General features: G+C 32.5%; 2 protein-coding genes across 2 annotated transcripts in view; one reads left to right on the top strand and one right to left on the bottom strand.

Moving 5' to 3' along the window:
* LOC137399943 (uncharacterized) overlaps window positions 1-20811 on the top strand; it is a 295444-nt gene that overhangs the window by 193900 nt on the left and 80733 nt on the right. The gene's annotated exons all lie outside the window — the stretch shown is intronic.
* On the bottom strand, window positions 13598-17547 carry LOC137399656 (uncharacterized). Its single transcript, XM_068085840.1, has 5 exons — window positions 17521-17547; window positions 15860-16054; window positions 15556-15645; window positions 15014-15279; window positions 13598-14075 (listed from the first exon to the last, which is right to left on the bottom strand). Exons 1-4 carry the CDS (start codon window positions 17545-17547, stop codon window positions 15106-15108), a joined length of 486 nt encoding a protein of 161 aa, XP_067941941.1. The 3' UTR covers window positions 13598-14075; window positions 15014-15105.

The following is a 20811-nucleotide window of genomic DNA, read 5'->3' as shown; positions in this document are numbered from 1 at the left end:
CTGCCATCTATTAAAACAAACTCTACATGGTGAACGGCCAACTTTGATGTTTTATATGTAAATTAGAAAAAAAAATTCAATATTTCTTGAACAGGCTTTTGCAAAAAAATTGTTAGAGCACACAGAGCCACTAGTACTTTCAAACATTGAATTTAAACACAAAATTGTTGTTGGTCGAGAGTTAGCTGGTTGCATAGTTTAAGAGTTTTTCTGGGGTTTTTTACAGTCGTGGCAAAATCGGGATCTGTTGTCGATCCCTGGCTGCACACAAATTAATTGTTCTGAATAAACACTTCAGCACTTCTTTAAAAGCTTCAGAAAAGGAATCCCTGCAAACAAAAAATCTTCTCTGAATAATTACTGGCAAAACTTCAGAAAACTACACAGAATGCCTTAAAAGTGGCAGCTTGTTTAAAATTTGATTGCACCAAGTTTTAGTTGATTATTGAAAAAAGTATTGATGTTTTTCTATTATTTGAGATAGGAAAACTCACTGTTAAGATATTTGAATATTAAAATGGATAAAATTGATTGCAGTCAAAACCCTCAGCAAAAAGTGCCCAGAGCTGTCCAAAATGATTTAGATACTGAAACAGTCTGTCCTTATATTTTGTATTCACATCGGCTACTCCAAAAAAGTCTAGTATTACATGAATTCATTGACATATTATTTATTTTGCATTTGCCTATGACTGCTAAAATAAAACTTTAAATGTAGCTACACATACATTATTATAAATCTGTAAAACGCTTCCGAAAAGGGTTATTAGAAGTTTGTTGTGTTAGTTTCTTCTAAATGCTGTGTGAACCTCTGAATACTGACTACGAATAATTCTCACAAGAGTTATGTTGTCAAGTTAACTTATTTCATTGCAGCCTTGCTATCAGCAAAGTTTTCAGTTGCTACCACACACATATCAACTTAACATAATAGTTAATAGGTCTATGGTAGCTACCCACACCGGAAATTAGTTACTAGATAAATAACACAAACTGCATCGTTGAAAAGAATATGTTCGAATATATGGCAAAACCACCAGCATCTTTAAAAAAGTCATGTTTAGTCATTGCTATCTAGTCATTACTAGTTTTAATTTGTAGAAAAAAATTTACTGGTCAGATTTGATTAGTTGTTTCAAGTACAAGCAAATGGTTTTTAGTTGAACAAATTAGTCAACACCAAAACAATGTCAACTACTTTCAAATCAGAGAAGGTTAACCTAATGATTTTGAAAAAAGGTTAATAAAGCCATTTTTGCACCTGGTAGGCGGTTTGTGAGATGGATTCACTTTTTTCACGTAGTAGTGCTGAGCATACAGTTTTTTGAGCAGCTCTTAATATTTACTCCGTTGACATTGAGTAGAGCTATGCAGAAAAACCTGTCGGTACAGCTCTTATTAAACTTCATTAACCTATCTATCAGACAATACTTTGGCAAATGTATTCAATATGTTCTTCTAATCATGTTTTGCATTATCTTCAAACATATGGCTCTATTATACCATTTTTACAAACCAAAAAGTTTGCATCTCGGCTAAAGGTTTTTATCTAAAATATCCATTCAAGTTGTGGCGACTTAAATAGTTTCAGCTCATAGAATAGGATAAACTACTCTACCGTAGTAAACTCAAATCCTGTATGTATCATATCTAGATTTATTTTCATCTTTAGTACTAAGATATCTAGCTTTCACTGTGTTGTACACACAGGTTGGTAGTGATAAAACTCTGCTCTTATAAGTGGTTCTTGATATGCCCAGATTACCAATGATCTGTAGGGGTGTGATTTACAAAAGCTTATTAGTTGCAAATTTGGCTTTAAAATCAGTATAAACTTCACTATTGAAAAATAGCATGTCATCGGTAAAATTGGGGCAGTAAGGTTCAATTGATTGTTTAGCCTGATAATTAATGAACAAATATCGTATACATGTATATGATATTTTTTACATTTATATGGAAACACTAGACACTGACATTAAAAAAGTCTATACTTATACAGCTTGAGCTATGTCAGAAGTAAAATACATGTATGTGTACTACACCCTAGTACGATGACTATTAAAATAAATTCATCAAGCAGGCCAAGCCAGTAAACTATATATGTGTAATTTTCATACACAAAATGATCTGTTTAAACTTGTATGATGTGACTCAAATCTTCTTTCGTTAGATATGGGAGTAGTATAGTGAGAGCAGATCTACACACACTAGGCGGAGCTTAGGGAGCAGGAAGTGACATCACATCAGGATCTGTTTGATTGACAGTTGGGGGGCAGAGCTAGGCGGTGTTGAGTCATGGTGTGAGTCATGGCAATCTGTGTGATTCGTGGTGCGAGTAATGGTGTGAGTTGGTTGGTGACGTCGCGGTGGTGGTGTCGGTGGCCGAGTGGTGAGTCGGGCCGCGAGACGATTCGCGGTTGTATTTGGGATTATCGGATTTCGTTGGCGTCCGGTAGAGGTCGCTCTTCCGTGCCGTTTCGGGGATTGACGGAGAGCTCGGTGGCGACGGGTTGACGGACGGTGGCAGATGGATTTCGAGATCGTCGGAGCTTGTATGTATTTTCTTTTTTCCGATCCCGAATGAGAATGATGTGTCTGCGAACGAATATTCATTTTGATTGTAAACTTCATAAATTCTGAAATTATCTATCGCCTCTAAGTCTTCATCAGGATTAAAACTTTTCAGAATTGACGGAGCATGCCATCTGAAGGAATTCAGAGAGAAATTAAAACAAAGATTATAAACTCTGTATATCAAGACAGTAATGAGTTAAGGAAATGATATTATGATTAAATTTTATATAGTTTATTTGATGATATATCATAGGGATTTAAACTTACTATCAATGGATATGTTATTGAATAAAAGTTTTGTATATAAAAATGCTAAAACATAATATAAAAAAGACTATTGAATTTCATTCAATCCCAATTTTCTTCTTCTTCTTTCATTGTCGAATGAGAATGAACTGTCTACAATCAAAACATACATTATTTTTAGTGAGATATAGTAAAAGTAAGACATACAATCAGATTAGATCATTCATTCAAACTAAAAATCAAATATAATGTAATACTTACTGAAGAAGAAGAAGATCCATCCTTTTTCTGAATGGAATCTTCCTGTTGAGATACGGGAGCCTGCAATTGCAATGATTACAGTCAGGATGGTTTACTATATCCTTGCTGAGATAGTAGACTCTACATTCACAATGGACTCCAACTTAAATTGTAAATTTCAATTGCATTAGTCATCGAATCATAGAATGATATGCAAGATGTAATGCAGACAGAATAGGATATGCAATCAGCTAGAGTAGGACATACAGACAATAAGAAAAACAAATATGTTACATCACATAGTCAGACTAGGACACACAGACAGAGGAGGATATTCAGTTAAAATAATCTGTTTTAATCTGAGTAGGGATATAACATACACTTTGCTAAGATATTGGAGTTTGCAATTGCAATGAATACAATCAGCCTAGAACACATAGTTACTACTCAGAAGAGAAGATTCATTGTATCATTCCTACATAACATCTAGATTGAATTTGTAGTACTTACTGTAAACCGTAATCTTTCGTTGAGATCTTGATAGAACTTTTCACGTAAGAGAAATCGACAAGCTTTTCGCTTCCGAACGCTTATTTCCATTCCATGAGAGCAGTAACCCCATCGCTTCACACATTTATCTACACATTGTAATCGTTCTTGAAATTTCCTTTTTCTGTTGTCTCTGGTACTCATTGTGAAGTTATGAACTGAATTGAAAAGGCATATTCCCTCGAAGGATTTATAACAAGTAGAAGTGTTGTCGCGGTTCAATAATTTTGTGATCTAATGATATATATAAACAGTTTTCGCGAAATTCACTTTCGCGAAATTCAATTTAGCGAAAGTTGACTGTATAATATATATGTGTAATTTCGCGAAATCCAATTTCGCGAAATTCACTTGCTGTAAGAGATCATCAAGAGTGTTAATAAAGTACAGAGAATAAGTATATGTACAATTATTATAAAGTGCTGTCAGAGATCATCAGGATTGTTAATAAAGTACAGAGAATAAGTATATGTACAATTATTATAAAGTGCTGTAAAAGATCATCAGGAGTGTTATTAAAGTACAGATAATAAGTATATGTACAATTATTATAAAGTTCTGTAAGAGTTCATCAAGAGTGTTAATAAAGTACAGAGAATAAGTATATGTACAATTAGTATAAAGTGCTGTAAGAGATCATCAAGAGTGTTAATAAAGTACTGAGAATAAGTATATGTACAATTATTATAAAGTGCTGTAAGAGATCATCAGGTGTGGTAAAAAAGTACAGATAATAAGTATGTGTACAATTATTATAAAGTGTAGTAAAAGACCATCAAGAGTGTTAATAAAATACAGAGAATAAGTATGTGTACAATTATTATAAAGTGTAGTAAGAGATCATCAAGAGTGTTAATAAAGTACAGAGAATAAGTATGTGTACAATTATTCTAAAGTGCTGTAAAAGATCATCAGGAGTGTTAATAAAGTACTGAGAATAAGTATGTGTACAATTATTATAAAGTGTTGTAAGAGAACATCAGGAGTATTAATAAAGTACAGAGAATAAGTATATGTACAATTATTATAAAGTGCTGTCAGAGATCATCAAGAGTGTTAATAAAGTACAGATAATAAGTATATGTACAATTATTATAAAGTGCTGTCAGAGATCATCAGGATTGTTAATAAAGTACAGAGAATAAGTATATGTACAATTATTATAAAGTGCTGTCAGAGATCATCAGGATTGTTAATAAAGTACAGAGAATAAGTATATGTACAATTATTATAAAGTGCTGTAAAAGATCACCAGGAGTGTTATTAAAGTACAGATAATAAGTATATGTACAATTATTATAAAGTTCTGTAAGAGATCATCAGGTGTGGTAAAAAAGTACAGAGAATAAGTATGTGTACAATTATTATAAAGTGTAGTAAAAGACCATCAAGAGTGTTAATAAAATACAGAGAATAAGTATGTGTACAATTATTATAAAGTGCTGTAAGAGATCATCAAGAGTGTTAATAAAGTACTGAGAATAAGTATGTGTACAATTATTATAAAGTGCTGTAAGAGATCATCAAGAGTGTTAATAAAGTACAGAGAATAAGTATATGTACAATTGTTATAAAGTACTGTAAGAGATCATTAGGAGTGTTAATAAAGTACTGAGAATAAGTATGTGTACAATTATTATAAAGTGCTGTAAGAGATCATCAAGAGTGTTAATAAAGTACTGAGAATAAGTATATGTACAATTATTATAAAGTGCTGTAAGAGATCATCAGGTGTGGTAAAAAAGTACAGAGAATAAGTATATGTACAATTATTATAAAGTGCTGTAAGAGATCATCAAGAGTGTTAATAAAGTACTGAGAATAAGTATATGTACAATTATTATAAAGTGCTGTAAGAGATCATCAGGTGTGGTAAAAAAGTACAGAGAATAAGTATGTGTACAATTATTATAAAGTGTAGTAAAAGTCCATCAAAAGTGTTAATCAAATACAGAAAATAAGTATGTGTACAATTATTATAAAGTGTAGTAAGAGATCATCAAGAGTGTTAATAAAGTACAGAGAATAAGTATGTGTACAATTATTCTAAAGTGCTGTAAAAGATCATCAGGAGTGTTAATAAAGTACTGAGAATAAGTATGTGTACAATTATTATAAAGGGCTGTAAGAGATCATCAAGAGTGTTAATAAAGTACAGAGAATAAGTATATGTACAATTATTATAAAGTGCTGTAAAAGATCATCAAGAGTGTTAATAAAGTACAGAGAATAAGTATATGTACAATTATTATAAAGTGCTGTCAGAGATCATCAGGAGTGTTAATAAAGTACAGAGAATAAGTATATGTACAATTATTATAAAGTGTAGTAAGAGATCATCAGGAGTGTTATTAAAGTACAGATAATAAGTATATGTACATCTAATCTGATTGTATGTCTTACTTTTACTATATCTCACTAAAAATGATGTATGTTTTGATTGTAGACAGTTCATTCTCATTCGACAATGAAAGAAGAAGAAGAAAATTGGGATTGAATGAAATTCAATAGTCTTTTTTATATTATGTTTTAGCATTTTTATATACAAAACTTTTATTCAATAACATATCCATTGATAGTAAGTTTAAATCCCTATGATATATCATCAAATAAACTATATAAAATTTAATCATAATATCATTTCCTTAACTCATTACTGTCTTGATATACAGAGTTTATAATCTTTGTTTAATTTCTCTCTGAATTCCTTCAGATTGCATGCTCCGTCAATTCTGAAAAGTTTTAATCCTGATGAAGACTTAGAGTTCATGTAAATCTCACTTCGATCCAATATCATGAGAGCTGGTGTCAACCATTGAAATGATGAGGGAATGTTATACTTTTGAGGATCGATGATCGAACATAATACCACACGCTCTCCCTTACGTTCAACGAAGAATTGCAACGCAATCTCACAACTGTCATTTTCTTCAGACTTATTTGCTTGTATTACTTCTAACGAAGCTGGAATATCCAAAACTTTTAGATCAATCCATTTCCATGGTTCTTGCATTTCCTCGGTTTTAAAAACTGTTGCAATAGGTGACGTAATTGTCTCATCTCCTTCCATATAATTTTCCTTGGATTCGAATATCCGCTTTACTACCGAACTTTTTCTTGATGATCTTCATAATGACGTAGTTCTGTTCAATCTAGACTTGGTTGGTCTTCTATACTCTCTTTGTTTTATATTCAATTGGGAAGTTCTTTCAGAAATAATGTCGATATTCATACTATTGGAAGTTGACTCCTCAGAAGCTCCAGTAACAATCAACACTAACTAATAATACTTCATCAATTTATACATTATCTTTAAAAAAGTAGTGGAACCATAACAGCGATGGATAATTTCAGAATTTATGAAGTTTACAATCAAAAGGAATATTCGTTCGCAGACACATCATTCTCATTCGGGATCGGAAAAAAGAAAATACATACAAGCTCCGACGATCTCGAAATCCATCCGCCACCGTCCGTCAACCCGTCGCCACCGAGCTCTCCGTCAATCCCCGAAACGGCACGGAAGAGCGACCTCTACCGGACGCCAACGAAATCCGATAATCCCAAATACAACCGCGAATCGTCTCGCGGCCCAACTCACCACTCGGCCACCGACACCACCACCGCGACGTCACCAACCAACTCACACCATTACTCGCACCACAAATCACACAGATCGCCATGACTCACACCATGACTCAACACCGCCTAGCTCCGCCCCCCAACTGTCAATCAAACAGATCCTGATGTGATGTCACTTCCTGCTCCCTAAGCTCCGCCTAGTGTGTGTAGATCTGCTCTCACTATACTACTTATGGGTAAGCTATCAGGCCAGCCCGGTTTACTATTCCACGACCGAACGAGTGGAGCGAAGTTTGAGAGTTTTCATGATAAATGCATGTGCACACAACTTACGAAAATTATTCATCAACAACGTCGCATACTCTTGTCTCGAAATCTCATCAACAAATTTAACCATCGTTTTGTAGAGTCGTTAAAGTATAATAACGATACAAGACACACATAAGCCTAATTAAGTATGTTACCAATTCTTTGTAAATTGTCGACAGTCTCTTAAAACTTACCCATCTGATCGGATTATACACAAACAGACAGATTAATTTGGGCAAAAATCGTCACAAAACGCTTGAAAAGCTTGGTTTAATAAAAGTTAACTCCGGCAAACAAAACGCCGAGTGACGGAAAATAGAACTAGAGTTGCCCCGATTTTAATATCAGAATCGGTATCGGTGCCGATATGGGGTTTAAGTATCTGAATCGGTATCGGTCGATCTTCTCTTAAAAATCGAAAACTTCAGATACTTTTTAATGGATCAACTATTTAACATAAAACAGTATTTTAGCCTGCTACACTAATAAAAAATTATCAGCTGCAAGTTCCTTACTTTTACCTAATAAATTGTGGGCCTGTCACACAATCTATTTCGTGCCTATAGCCTAACAAACATCCACACAGCTGAGGAATCTTTTGGCTTTAGTCAGGACGTAATCACAAAGTGCGGTATTTTCCAATTACGGCGATATGATTTATTACAGCCAATCACGAACGTGATAAAAATTGATGATAACAAGAATGCAGTGGATTGTTTCTATTTACTAGCATTACGAAAGTTATTTGAGTAGTCGATGCATAAAGTTATCCATCTCACTCTTGATCCTGACGATATGATGTATCGTTTGTATCGCATAAAATAATCTCAGTGGCTTATCGGTATTTAGCCTGTCTTCCATCATCTGCGGCTAGTGCGTCCTTCTTCAGTAGGACTGGCTACATCAATAGTGATAGAAGATAAAGGCGTCTCACTGAGGTAATTGATTCATTAACAGTAATTGAAAGCAACATTTATTTGAACTAAACTTGTACAGGCGCAGGAGTTCGTTCAGCAGTAGAAGAGAGACTTCATTATCACAGAGAAAGTTTTACCACTACCAGTAATTACTATTATTAATAGGTAACAGATTAAAAAAAACATGGACTGCTTTGTTACTAGATGCACGGTATGGCAGTATGTGAATATATATACATGTAAATCTTTTCTCCATAAATAAAAACAAATAAATACATCAATATTTATATTTTCTTTGCATTAATTTTATAATTGCATAATGAAATTAACAGTTATCTATGCAACACAAAGGATCTAAATCGGTATCTGAATCGGATTATTTTTCAATAAGAATCGGTACATCGAATCGGTATTTGAATCGGCTGGTGAAATTAGAATCTTGGTATTTCTAAATAGAACCAATGAGTCATGCGCATTTTGCAAAAAAATAACGTGCACATTTCACTAGTCTATATCATTGTCAAATTGCCGAAGGTTTCTGTAATTAATGTAGGAGTACCGAAATCGTTTCTTTTTAGCCGATTTCAAAGTAACTGATATTTTGGAAACTTTTAGGTACTTTGGTATTCTTACTGAGGTCCTAAGCAGTGAAAGTAAATGAAATGACGATGATATTTTTTTTAACGATTCTTATGAGATTATTACGATATTTAATTATAAGTTTGGATGACTATTGAAGTGCAATAGTCACATTAACAACATCAGTGATGGGTAATATATAACTGGTATTATTTTTAGTACATAGTTTTGTTAAATACATTTTCTAAAAATCCATATAAATGTCACAACTTCTTGATATTGTTAGCTATGACGATTTGAAATGTAAACAAAATTGTGCATTGGTTTTCTATTATTACTGTATTACTATATTAATACTATTGGTTATTCTAATAAAATCGGTGCATTTTACTTCTAATATTGGCCAATATTGCATTTCGCCTATTGCAGGGGAGAGATATAAACATATAATTTTTTCCTTTCATTATGGCTTTTTGTCGTGACCAAACAATTTTTTAAATAGATTTTCTAAAAGTCTATATAAGTATCACAACTTCTTAACATTGTTAATTATGATGTTTTAAAATGTAAAAAAAATGTGCATTGGTTTTATATTATTACTATATTAATAATATTGGTTTATCTAATAATATCGGTGCATATTCCCTCTAATATTGGCCAATCTTGCATTTCTCCTATTGCAGGGGGAAAATAGAAACATATGATCTTTTCCTTTCATTATGGCTGTTTGTTGTATATAATAACACCCACACCCAGTACATTACAGCTAATATTGCAGTTATCCTATTGCGATGTAGTGCCATTTGACTGTTAATATTGCATTTATCAACGATCAGTACCCTTTTTTTCCAAAATCACTTTGGTCATAGGCTGTATGACAGTGGAATTTCTAGTGATAGTTTTAACATTGCCAAGAGGAAACTTTTGCTTAGCCTGTGTTACAGATACTCTAGAGTTACTAAAAGGCAATAGACACATTGTCATGAATAGACCACTGCTTTTAGACCATGAGTAATCAGTGCTTGGGCGTAATATCAGCTCAGCAAAAGATAGTCTAAAACATTAAATTATGTATATATGTGAAGTATGAATTCAACAACTATGACAGCCTTACTAGAAAACTAAAAAAAGAATTAGAAAAATAAGATGTTAGCAGGTTCATTCCTAAATACAGAACTAATGGTAATACAGAATAAATAAATAAATTCTTAAATTGTGTGTTCAAAATACACGCAATTTTGTAAACAATATGGACACTTTGCTAGCCTGTACTAAGTATATCCTAATGATGCCATTATACAGGCGTTACACCATTGTAAATATAACACCGCTCTTTGCCCTTTTGCGGGCAAAGCGACATTTTTGTCGCTTCGCAATACTCCTTTAAATGGGCAGAGCGAAATTTTTGTCACCATAGTAACATATTTCTTTTATTGCGGCTTTTGGTTAGTTAAATGCCGTTTTTGTTTACTTTTTGATTGATAGAAAGCTACGATATATTGGCTTAGGTTAGCCTTTAAAAATGATTTCTATTTGCACAAAACGATCTTTTTTAGCAGTATTAAATGAATAAAAATTACGAAAAAATTAGAAAATCGTTCTAAATAATTTGTAATTATCTTTTTTCTTTTTGGTTCTGTTTTAGCTGTTATTTACTGAAAGCTTCGAGAGTTTTAATTTAGTTTATCGTCATGATGACTTCTAAGAGAATCCTCCGTGATTATTCTAATACAGCAAGTACTAGGACCGGAGTTACTAAGAGCATAGCAGCTGACTGCGATTTTTTAGATTTAGTAGCAAGAGATGACAATGAATCAGGTTCAAATTGTGATTCTAACTGTTTTACATCTAGAATTGATATTGTTGAGGAAGCTGGTAGCAGTAATGATGATGAGGTGGGTGGGGTGATGCCAGTGCCTGGAGGGATATTACCAATATGAAGAGAGATAAATCTTCTACCATTCATCAGTTTGTAGTAGTGACAGGTCCAGTATTTGCTCCAGTAGATGCTGTGTGATTGGTTCAAAAAGACAAGAATAAGCACATGGTGCAAAGGCTGTGTCGTAAGCCTATATCCAAAAGAATTATCCTAAAGGATAATTCTTTTGGATATAGTATGCAGAAATTGGGCTTATTAAAGTGTACACTTGCATCATAAAAGGATATACAATATACATAAATATTTATCTTGGTAGACCTACATATATATAAATATATTTATGTTATACAATTTTATTCTTTAACTAAAAGCAAGTGCAAAAGCATGTAAAAAGAGAACTCTACGCTATAAACCTAAAAGATAATTAGTGGAGTATGAAATATTTGAAAAATTATTACGAAGAAAGTAAACTTTTAGTATTTGCGCTACAAATTTGTTTCGTGCGAAGCACTCATCAGGCGCATTGTACTAAAAAATTTTTTAGTACAATGCGTCTGATGAATGCTTAGCACGAAACAAATTTGTAGCGCAAATACTACAAGTTTACTTTCTTCGTAATAATTTTTCAAATATATATATATATACATCTGGACATATAAATGTATACATATGCAGGCTTATACATAGATATATGCACACAATAACATAAAAAAGAGTGTATAAACTTTTTAAAAGAAATTGATTTTTTGGAAAACTAATTCGCCCAGGGTGGTCTGATATAGTCCTGAAAATTCGCCCGCGAAAGAGTTAAGATGGCCCTGAACTCAAATATTGTTTTAGTAAAGATTTTAATAAATATCTAAATTGTTGGATAAGTTACTCAACTCATTAGGTAATTAATATACTACCAGTGCAACGCTTGGCACTCAGCTAGTTAAGTATACCAGTTCCCTAGCAGTCAATTTTGTTATGTGAGGCTGTAAAGTGTGTAGGAAAAGTGTAAAGAGAAAGTAGCTGTTTAACTTACTCTCGGCCTAGCTGTTAAAGAGCTGAGAATAAATTGCGCAAATGTTTTAAAAAAAGAGAAAATTAATATTGGTGCGGCTGCTAAAGGGTCGGTATATCAAGGTGAAAGTCTTGAGTTGGGGTCTCCTCAAAAAACATGTTAATGTTAACTTTCCACTGTGGTGACAGAAAGATGAACAGACAGACATCACTCTTATTATAGCAAATATATGTTTTTGTTTTACTTGATTTTAGAGAAAAAATATTGTGTACTGTTCTTTTTTGCAGAACAGATCTTTTAGTGTAGCAAAAATGAAGAGTAGAAGTAAAACGAGATTGAACTTGTGCCTTTTCTTTAGCTTTTTGAAAAAATACCGTAATCATAGACCATAAACCAAGTGAAGTGACTAGGAAATGAGAGAGTTTAGTGATACAAACTAATTATACCACAGCTACTATAGTCTTAAATTAAAATTTTTAGTCAGTCTATTTTTGAGAAACAATGGGGGATTTTGTAAAGATCTGAGAAAATATTTCGCCATTTACATGTATTTTACTGATAGTACAATGTAAAGTCCTTATAATGTAACCATTCCTGGAATGGATTATTTATGTTGTAGGAGCGTCTACTCTACGTAAAAAATACTAAACTGGTACTAAAGTTGAATAGAGCAAAAGTTTTGGTAGTTAATAATAATAATTATAATAATTATAATTTAGCTCAACAATCTGAATTGGCTGATAAAGTTGTTTTGTTTAAAACAATTACAAATAATACTTTTTTTTGGCGAAATCAGAGTTTTACGACACTTATAGATACTGTTTTATTTGCAGTTTTTTTGAATATGTCTTGCTTTCTGCTGCATGTTTTCGTTACCATTAAAAATAATTTTCAAATCATTCTTTACTGCTTTGGATTGCAAAACTCTAACTTTTTTTGCCTTCTTAAAGGTGTTCGCTTTTTTCAGTATATTCTTATATGGCTAGGTGTTCATTCACTCAAAGGTACGGGCTTGTTTGTAGTATTTAGTTGAGTCAAGTCAGTTGCAAAACGTTGACAGAGTGCTTTGTTTTACACATAATTTTGTGCAAAACATTTGGTTATGGCAGCCATTGATTAATTCGGTTTAACAATAGTAAAATAGAATTTGCTGTATGATTCTTATAGAACCATTTCTAATAAAATTAGCAACAATGTTTAAAAAAACAAATGTATATCATATCTTAAAGTACTAATGTAGACGAAATAACATTTATGCAAAAACGCTCTAAGATTTAAGCCATAAATAGAAACATACAAGCAAATTAAAAAAAACTTTTGGTTTTAAAAACAAGGTTTTTTGGAAAAATGTATCTTAATTCTATAAACAAAAATTTAGGTGAAGTTATTATTTAAACTCATTTTTAAATTTTTGAATCATTGACATCCTTGAATACATACAATAAAAGGTTTTTTGGAAATTACTAAGTTTACGACAAACAAAGCCACTACTAGCCATTCTGTTAGAGAGGTATATGTTGGTTTATTTGCCTCTGAGTCAATCAGGATTACGCTGGTAACTTTTCAGTGAGCAGCCTATGGCCAATCTGCATGAATTTGGATATGTATACAATTGTTGCCCAAATTACAAACCACCAACCAGGTTTCTTGAAATAGTTTCATCGGCTACTTGGTGGCTATATAGCAAAGATTTTTTGCCTTTAAAACCATTTATTCTAGATTCATTTTTATTTATTACACATTTGATCTGTTGGTATGAAAGCAAGAGCCTGCCTTTAACATTTGCATTGTGAAACTATATTTAATATATTATGGTCTGTTTTGATCAATGATACACTGGATTCATAGGAAAAATAAAAACACTTGTCACTATAGGTCAAGTCAGAAAAAGAACAGTGAATAAAAACAATGTATAATAATGATTACATAGTTGTTGCATATTATTTCTGTAGAAAATATATGAATTTGTCATGTTTATTGAAGGTTTGGGAAGAGCCATAGAATTATCCGGTATAAGTTGAGCAGCCATATGGATAAAATGCACAATCATCTCTGTAGTGCAGGTAGGTAACAGAGCACCTATAGAGAACACCATTAATTGTGCAGTACCACCAGTACTTGTGGTAGTGTCAGTAGTATAGTCCTCTCTTCTCTCTGCTAAGTTCATTCTCTCCTCCATCTTCTCTATTTTCTGCAACATGAAATATATTTGAGTTTTATATTACTTTTTGTTTTATATTACCACCAAATCTTTTGTTAATTTTTTAAAACAGAATATCACTGCAATGGCAAAAGATTACAGCAAATTTGGCTAATACAATGAGACCTCTACTGGTCACATGTGTAGAAAAATATACATCGCAATGTGATTCTCAAGTTAACTATTATTACAAGAGCAGCTATTATTGGGTGTTTCATCATTGTCTGTGCATGAATTTTGATCGAACTTAATTTTTTGGTAGAATATTGGTGCTTTCGAAAGCGTCAAAACTTTGAATAAGTAGTAAGTGGGTTTGAAAAATAACAAATGCGAGAGGAAAATAATTTTCAATTATTTTGTATCAAATAATCTTATAAGAAATTTTTTTAAATAAGAACTTTTTGTGTAGTGAAATAGCTTAAAGCAACTATATACATACTAATAATTTTAATTATATTAATTAAATTTTTTTCATAATAAAAACAAGCAAAATATTCCCACAAAAAAGATAAAAAAGTATTGATAGCGGTTAGCGCCAGGCTACATAAAAGTTTAAAACTACAAAGTGTACTAAATTGTGCAGTTTTAAATTTCATATTTTTACATAATCTTTGTCTTTTGAAAAACAGTAATATTATTATTAAAATTCTCATAAAAACACAAAATACCACAAATTTGATAAGAGACATTCTCAAACTGAGAAGCCAGGTTGGAAAAAACAATAAAAGCGTGTTCCAAAATTAGACTGCAATTTAGACTTTAGGAAAATCGAAAAAATGAAGTTTATTAATTTAGCCAAAAATGATTCATAATGCAAAAGCCTTTGGGTGTTGTTACTATATTTTAAGGAACAGTTTAAAAAATTGCCAGAATAAGTTTAAGATTTGATATGAAAGTACTATATATCAAAATGCCGTGCTTTCACTAACCTGGTTCATTGTTACCACTGTTCTTCATGACCACCATCCATTGGCATCCACTTCTACATTCATCATGAACTTTCTGGGGCAGAAAATTTGTATCAGATATTTTTACAAGGAACAATTTCAACACTGATTTCAGTTTCTTTGGCTGCCACTTCACCTCTATCATTAGACTGTAAGAAGTCCTCCAAGCCAGCATCAATTGTGCTATTTCCTCCTATGGGTATTATGTAACAAACTGGATCTTCTGGGTCCTTTTTCACATGGATTCCCTGTGAAGTATTAAAATAAAGGTGATATAGAACATTTTGAGCTCTGATTCAATTTATATTACAGAAATTGGCTAAATGTTAAAATTAAAACATAGCAAACAAAAAGCAGTAATAATAATATTTAAAAAAAACTATCAAATATCTATTTTTATTGGCATTTTAAGCAATGAACAGAGCAAAGACCTTATCCATTTTGTTTCCTGTTTCTTTTTTATCGTTTAAAATAACTCATGACGGCTCTTACAGTATTTAACTACAATACATGCTTAGCTATACCTTGCCAAGATCGTCAAAGTCAAAGCCTCCATCATTCTGGTAGTTGTAGATCAGGTGCCCTCCATGGCTGTACTCCATGCGATCTTTTTCCTTGTAAAATCACCAGAACATCAAACCGTTTTTTAAACCTTCCTTATTTTAACTTTAGATTTCAGCAGAAATAATAATTGTGAATTTATAATTTGAGTCATTTTAAGGTTCTGTTATTATGCTTTTTAACTTTTTTGGTGGAAGGTTTGCATGCAAATTAAAAACTTAATTTCTGGCAATATTATGAACACAAGTTTTGAGAAAACTTGCTCACCTCCTTATCAGAAATCTTAACAGTGATTTCAGCCTTCAGATTGACACTCTCTTCATTCTTTCCTTTGTTCTGGCTGGTAGAGTGAGTGTTTGTCAAAGACAGGTAGATGATAGGCACTACCGACACTGTTAGCAGTAGAGTAAGTACCAACATGGAAATGTCAATCAGCTGGGACTTGCCTGTTTCTGACATCTTCTGAAGTATACATATTAAGCAGTTTGTGAAAACCCATTGAAACAGGTATATTGTTTTAGACACATGGTAAGCTACATACAATTTTAATTCAATATTAGACACATAAATAATTCATCGTTTACAACTAACGGTAACAGGTTTAGCAAGATAAGATAGTTCTTACAATATCCGGATATTATTTAGAAATAGTAAGTGTTGACCAATGCGCATAAATCTAATGTTGTTCTTTATATTATTATCACTGATGTCAGATCTGGTTATATTTTGCTTTGGAAAAAGTTTCCTTCATGTTGACCAAACGAATGATGCAATAAACCGTGTAGTTAAAAAGAGTTGCATGAAGCGTATTTGGCTTGATAAATTATTCAGAAATCAGCAACAAAGTACCTTTTTAGATCATTTAAAAACTAAGGACATACCCGTAATATATTTTTGTAATAGTTTAAACACCGACGAAAGAATTTTACATGTTGACCAAAAAATACCCACTATTGATGCAGCCAATATTAAACAACAATCTGAACAATTACATAATTTATTTATAATGTCTAAATTAAACACACTCACTGAATTATATTATCTGATATAATACTAATTTACAGGTAACAACTGTTTTTAATGAATTTCTTTATGAGTGGTTTTAGCTTGAAAGCATGCATGATGTTCGTAGAACATTTTTAACCATAAATTTTCAGTAGAAGATGGCTAGTTCTCCTATAAAACTTATGGATAATTTTTGGAGGTTTTGTAGATTTATAATTTAAATCTGGTTGATATCCGAGTTAATGGAAAAATATAAAATAGTTGCATAGAACTTGTATCATAATTGGTAATTGATAAATAACACACTGCTTTTGACAAAGAATTATGCAAACCTAAAATCATTTATTATCCAGGTACATGCTTAAAAACTTTTTTAAAACTGAACATGCCTCTAAAATTATAAAAATTAATTCTTTTACTCAAGATTTGAAAGTGGTTACTTTGTTGACAATCAATAAAACCTTGTATTAGTTTTTATTTAAGATTCTAAATGAATAAATTACTATCCTATTTTAAACATACTGTTTTATAAATGTGTCTAATAAATGTTTTCTTTTAAAAGTAAACATCTGATGTTGTTTAAATAATGTTATATTGGAGTCAGTGTAAATGCGTGTCTCTTTTTAGTTTCCATCCGATCTTCAGTTCATTGACTCAAGAAATAAAATGTTTATAAAAGAAACTTGGTTAGTTAATGCATCCGCAAGTACATTAAAATTCATCAGCTGCTTCAATGGTTTGGTGCAAACTTGCTTTTTTTTACAATTTTACTTTTTGTAGTTTAACAAATAATATAAATAGCTACTGCAATAACATATTTTTTCATAAAAAATTATTCCAAAATGGTTTCTCACAAAAGAATGAAATATTTTCAAATGATGAGCCACCTAATCTGTTGCCTGTCTCCTAATTTTTTAACTCACCTCAGTGATCTCTGACTTCTCATCCATCTTGAAATGAAGATGTTTGGTGTTTGTACTTCTTTTATAGCTAGCTAATAGCTGCGCATGCGCTCCTATAGACTTGATTCAACACTATCTAACATAACAGATAATTTAGGTTTAGCAAAAGAATTTGAAATATTTGATAATGTAGTAAAAGTTTTATTTATGGTGCAAGGAAAACCTCATTTTGGCATTAGGACTTGCAAAATATGATGTGTTTGGACTGTGTTTAGACTGGATGTGTTTATGACTCGGGTAATGGTTGTTTGGAGAAAAAAATAAATTAGTCTATGCATTAATTTAGCCTTGTAAATTGATGATGACATTTGTAAACTAAGTGATCGTCGTTTCCATGATAGCAGTAACAACTTCAGAGAAACAACTTAGGAAGTCTTAAGTAATTAGCAAACAAATTTACTTTGTTTTTTTTAGTTTAATACTTTAAAAAACTAATGAATGTATGAAAAATATTGCCAAAACCTACATAGTTCATTTCATTAAACGCTATGGATTAAAATAGAAAAGTATTGGTGACTCTTAGTGTTACTCTTGGTGTGTTTGTGAAGTATTAGGATATATAGTACTGCGAGTATCTATATCTAACCAAGTACATGCACACTAAGCCATTATATGTTACCCTTGGTTTGAGAATGACTATTTAGTACAAATGTATATATAAATTTCAGTGTTTGTCTTTTGACATCTTTTGTTCTCTGTCGTTGATGTGTCCAGCTGCAGCGAATAAAGTCTTGCAATGCAAAACCTCTACCATACTGAGATTGACCTCGTGACAGTTGCCTTTGCAAGTATGCAAACAGACTCTCCTAACCACAAGTATGCAAACAGACTCTCCTAACCACAAGTATGCAAACAGACTCTCCTAACCACAAGTATGCAAACAGACTCTCCTAACCACAAGTATGCAAACAGACTCTCCTAACCACAAGTATGCAAACAGACTCTCCTAACCACAAGTATGCAAACAGACTCTCCTAACCACAAGTATGCAAACAGACTCTCCTAACCACAAGTATGCAAACAGACTCTCCTAACCACAAGTATGCAAACAGACTCTCCTAACCACAAGTATGCAAACAGACTCTCCTAACCACAAGTATGCAAACAGACTCTCCTAACCACAAGTATGCAAACAGACTCTCCTAACCACAAGTATGCAAACAGACTCTCCTAACCACAAGTATGCAAACAGACTCTCCTAACCACAAGTATGCAAACAGACTCCCCTAACCACAAGTATGCAAACAGACTCTCCTAACCACAAGTATGCAAACAGACTCTCCTAACCACAAGTATGCAAACAGACTCTCCTAACCACAAGTATGCAAACAGACTCTCCTAACCACAAGTATGCAAACAGACTCTCCTAACCACAAGTATGCAAACAGACTCCCCTAACCACAAGTATGCAAACAGACTCTCCTAACCACAAGTATGCAAACAGACTCCCCTAACCACAAGTATGCAAACAGACTCTCCTAACCACAAGTATGCAAACAGACTCCCCTAACCACAAGTATGCAAACAGACTCTCCTAACCACAAAACAAACCAGTTTTATTTAGCTCAACTCCGTTATCCTTATTGGATTTAAACGTAAATGTTTAACTTTTGTTATGAATTATTATTCCCTTTAGCCTTAGTTCTTTTGAATATTTTTTCAACAAAGCCATTGCAAAATCTATTAATCATTTTTCTTTATCTGTCATTTTCAGTTGTGCCATTTCATTTTCAAATGTTCCGTTACATTACAATTTTGGCGGTCCAATTTTATTATTCAATATTTGGTTATTGCAAAGGAAAAATCAATATAATTTCTGAAACTGAAAAATGTACACATAAAGAATATTGAGTAGGAATTGAGACTACTTTTTCTTTCGGTTCAGTCACACAAAGTTTTTGTTGCTCATCACTTATGTATTTAATTTTGCTAGTTGATTTTTCAATTAATGACAGTATTGGCTATTGAGAAGTAAAAGTATTATCATATTCAAAATTTTGATGGATAGCTTCGGAGGCAACAGTAACATTTTTATACACACACTTCATGTGCACTTTGCTATTACTAATTCAAAATATTCATAATTTTATTTAGTTTTATCGGTTTTTTGACCTGTATCCGTATTCATTCACTTTTCATTTTAATTATTGTAACAAATCATACTTTACTTAGCTATTACTTGCTGATTACTTCAAATTTAAACACCTTTACAGTTGTTAAAGTTTTTTCCCATTTTTTTGCATGGCACAAACACTTTTTCCATAATATCTACTATATAAACGACAATCGTTGTCTGTGTGTGTGATTGATTGTGTGTCCGCCTTATAGAGTACCGTACTTTTCCGACTATTACCCACTACTAGGTATCTAGGACGCGGCAACGGGAATCGACGGTTAATACACGCCTCTATACAAAACCTATTCATCGGTTTTACACAATAATACGTCCCCTCCGGTTAGCGCGTGCCTCTTTACGGCGCCCAACGACACTGGCGCGTTTGAAACAATAAATTTGCTGCCGTGTTATAGAGCACCATCCTGAGTTCAGCTGCCTATACAGCTATACAAATGTACTTATCATTAAATAAACCAAATTAATGAATAGTAATTTACATGCGATTAATTTTTACTGCCAACGTGTACCGAGAAGGTCACGCGAACGTTGGTTTCTTGCGGTCACTGGAAAACGCAGTTCTCTCCTACTAAATTTCTACATGAAAAGGTAAGTATTTCTTAATCAATGTTGTATTGTATATGAATTGCCACGCTTCCACCACATAACCCTTTTACTTGCGTCCGTGTACAAATTTAGCTATCGGCCTACTGCCAGCCATTTTGCCGATATTGCTTAATATGTATACATTATTTTTTCAATTTCAAACTCGATCTAGAACGTTTGTTTTGGTTATATATTTCATTTTGCCAACATGTTAACAAGCATTGCTATACAAAAAAATTTGTTGTGTCTATACTTTGTGCATTTTAATTCACAAACGAAGATTTAAAGTTAAATTTTAGGCTAACTTTATAGAGAAATCTTTGGACAACACTGTCACTACTATAAAAGTCTTAAAGATCGTTGGTTATGTTATCAACGAATAATAAAATTCAATTGCTGGGAAAGTTGCAAATATGCATCTATGGCAGTCGACCATAGAAAACGCATGAGTCTACTTCAGTGAAAAGGTTAAAAACGTTGGATTTGCCACTGTTTGTGATAGTAAACATGTTGATTTCCTTCCGCAGCTGAGT

This window comes from Watersipora subatra, chromosome 7, assembly GCF_963576615.1.
Source record: "Watersipora subatra chromosome 7, tzWatSuba1.1, whole genome shotgun sequence".
Lineage (NCBI taxonomy): Eukaryota > Metazoa > Bryozoa > Gymnolaemata > Cheilostomatida > Watersiporidae > Watersipora > Watersipora subatra.
Note: the sequence above shows the minus strand (reverse complement) of the source record. Positions and strands in the feature narration are given on the sequence as shown.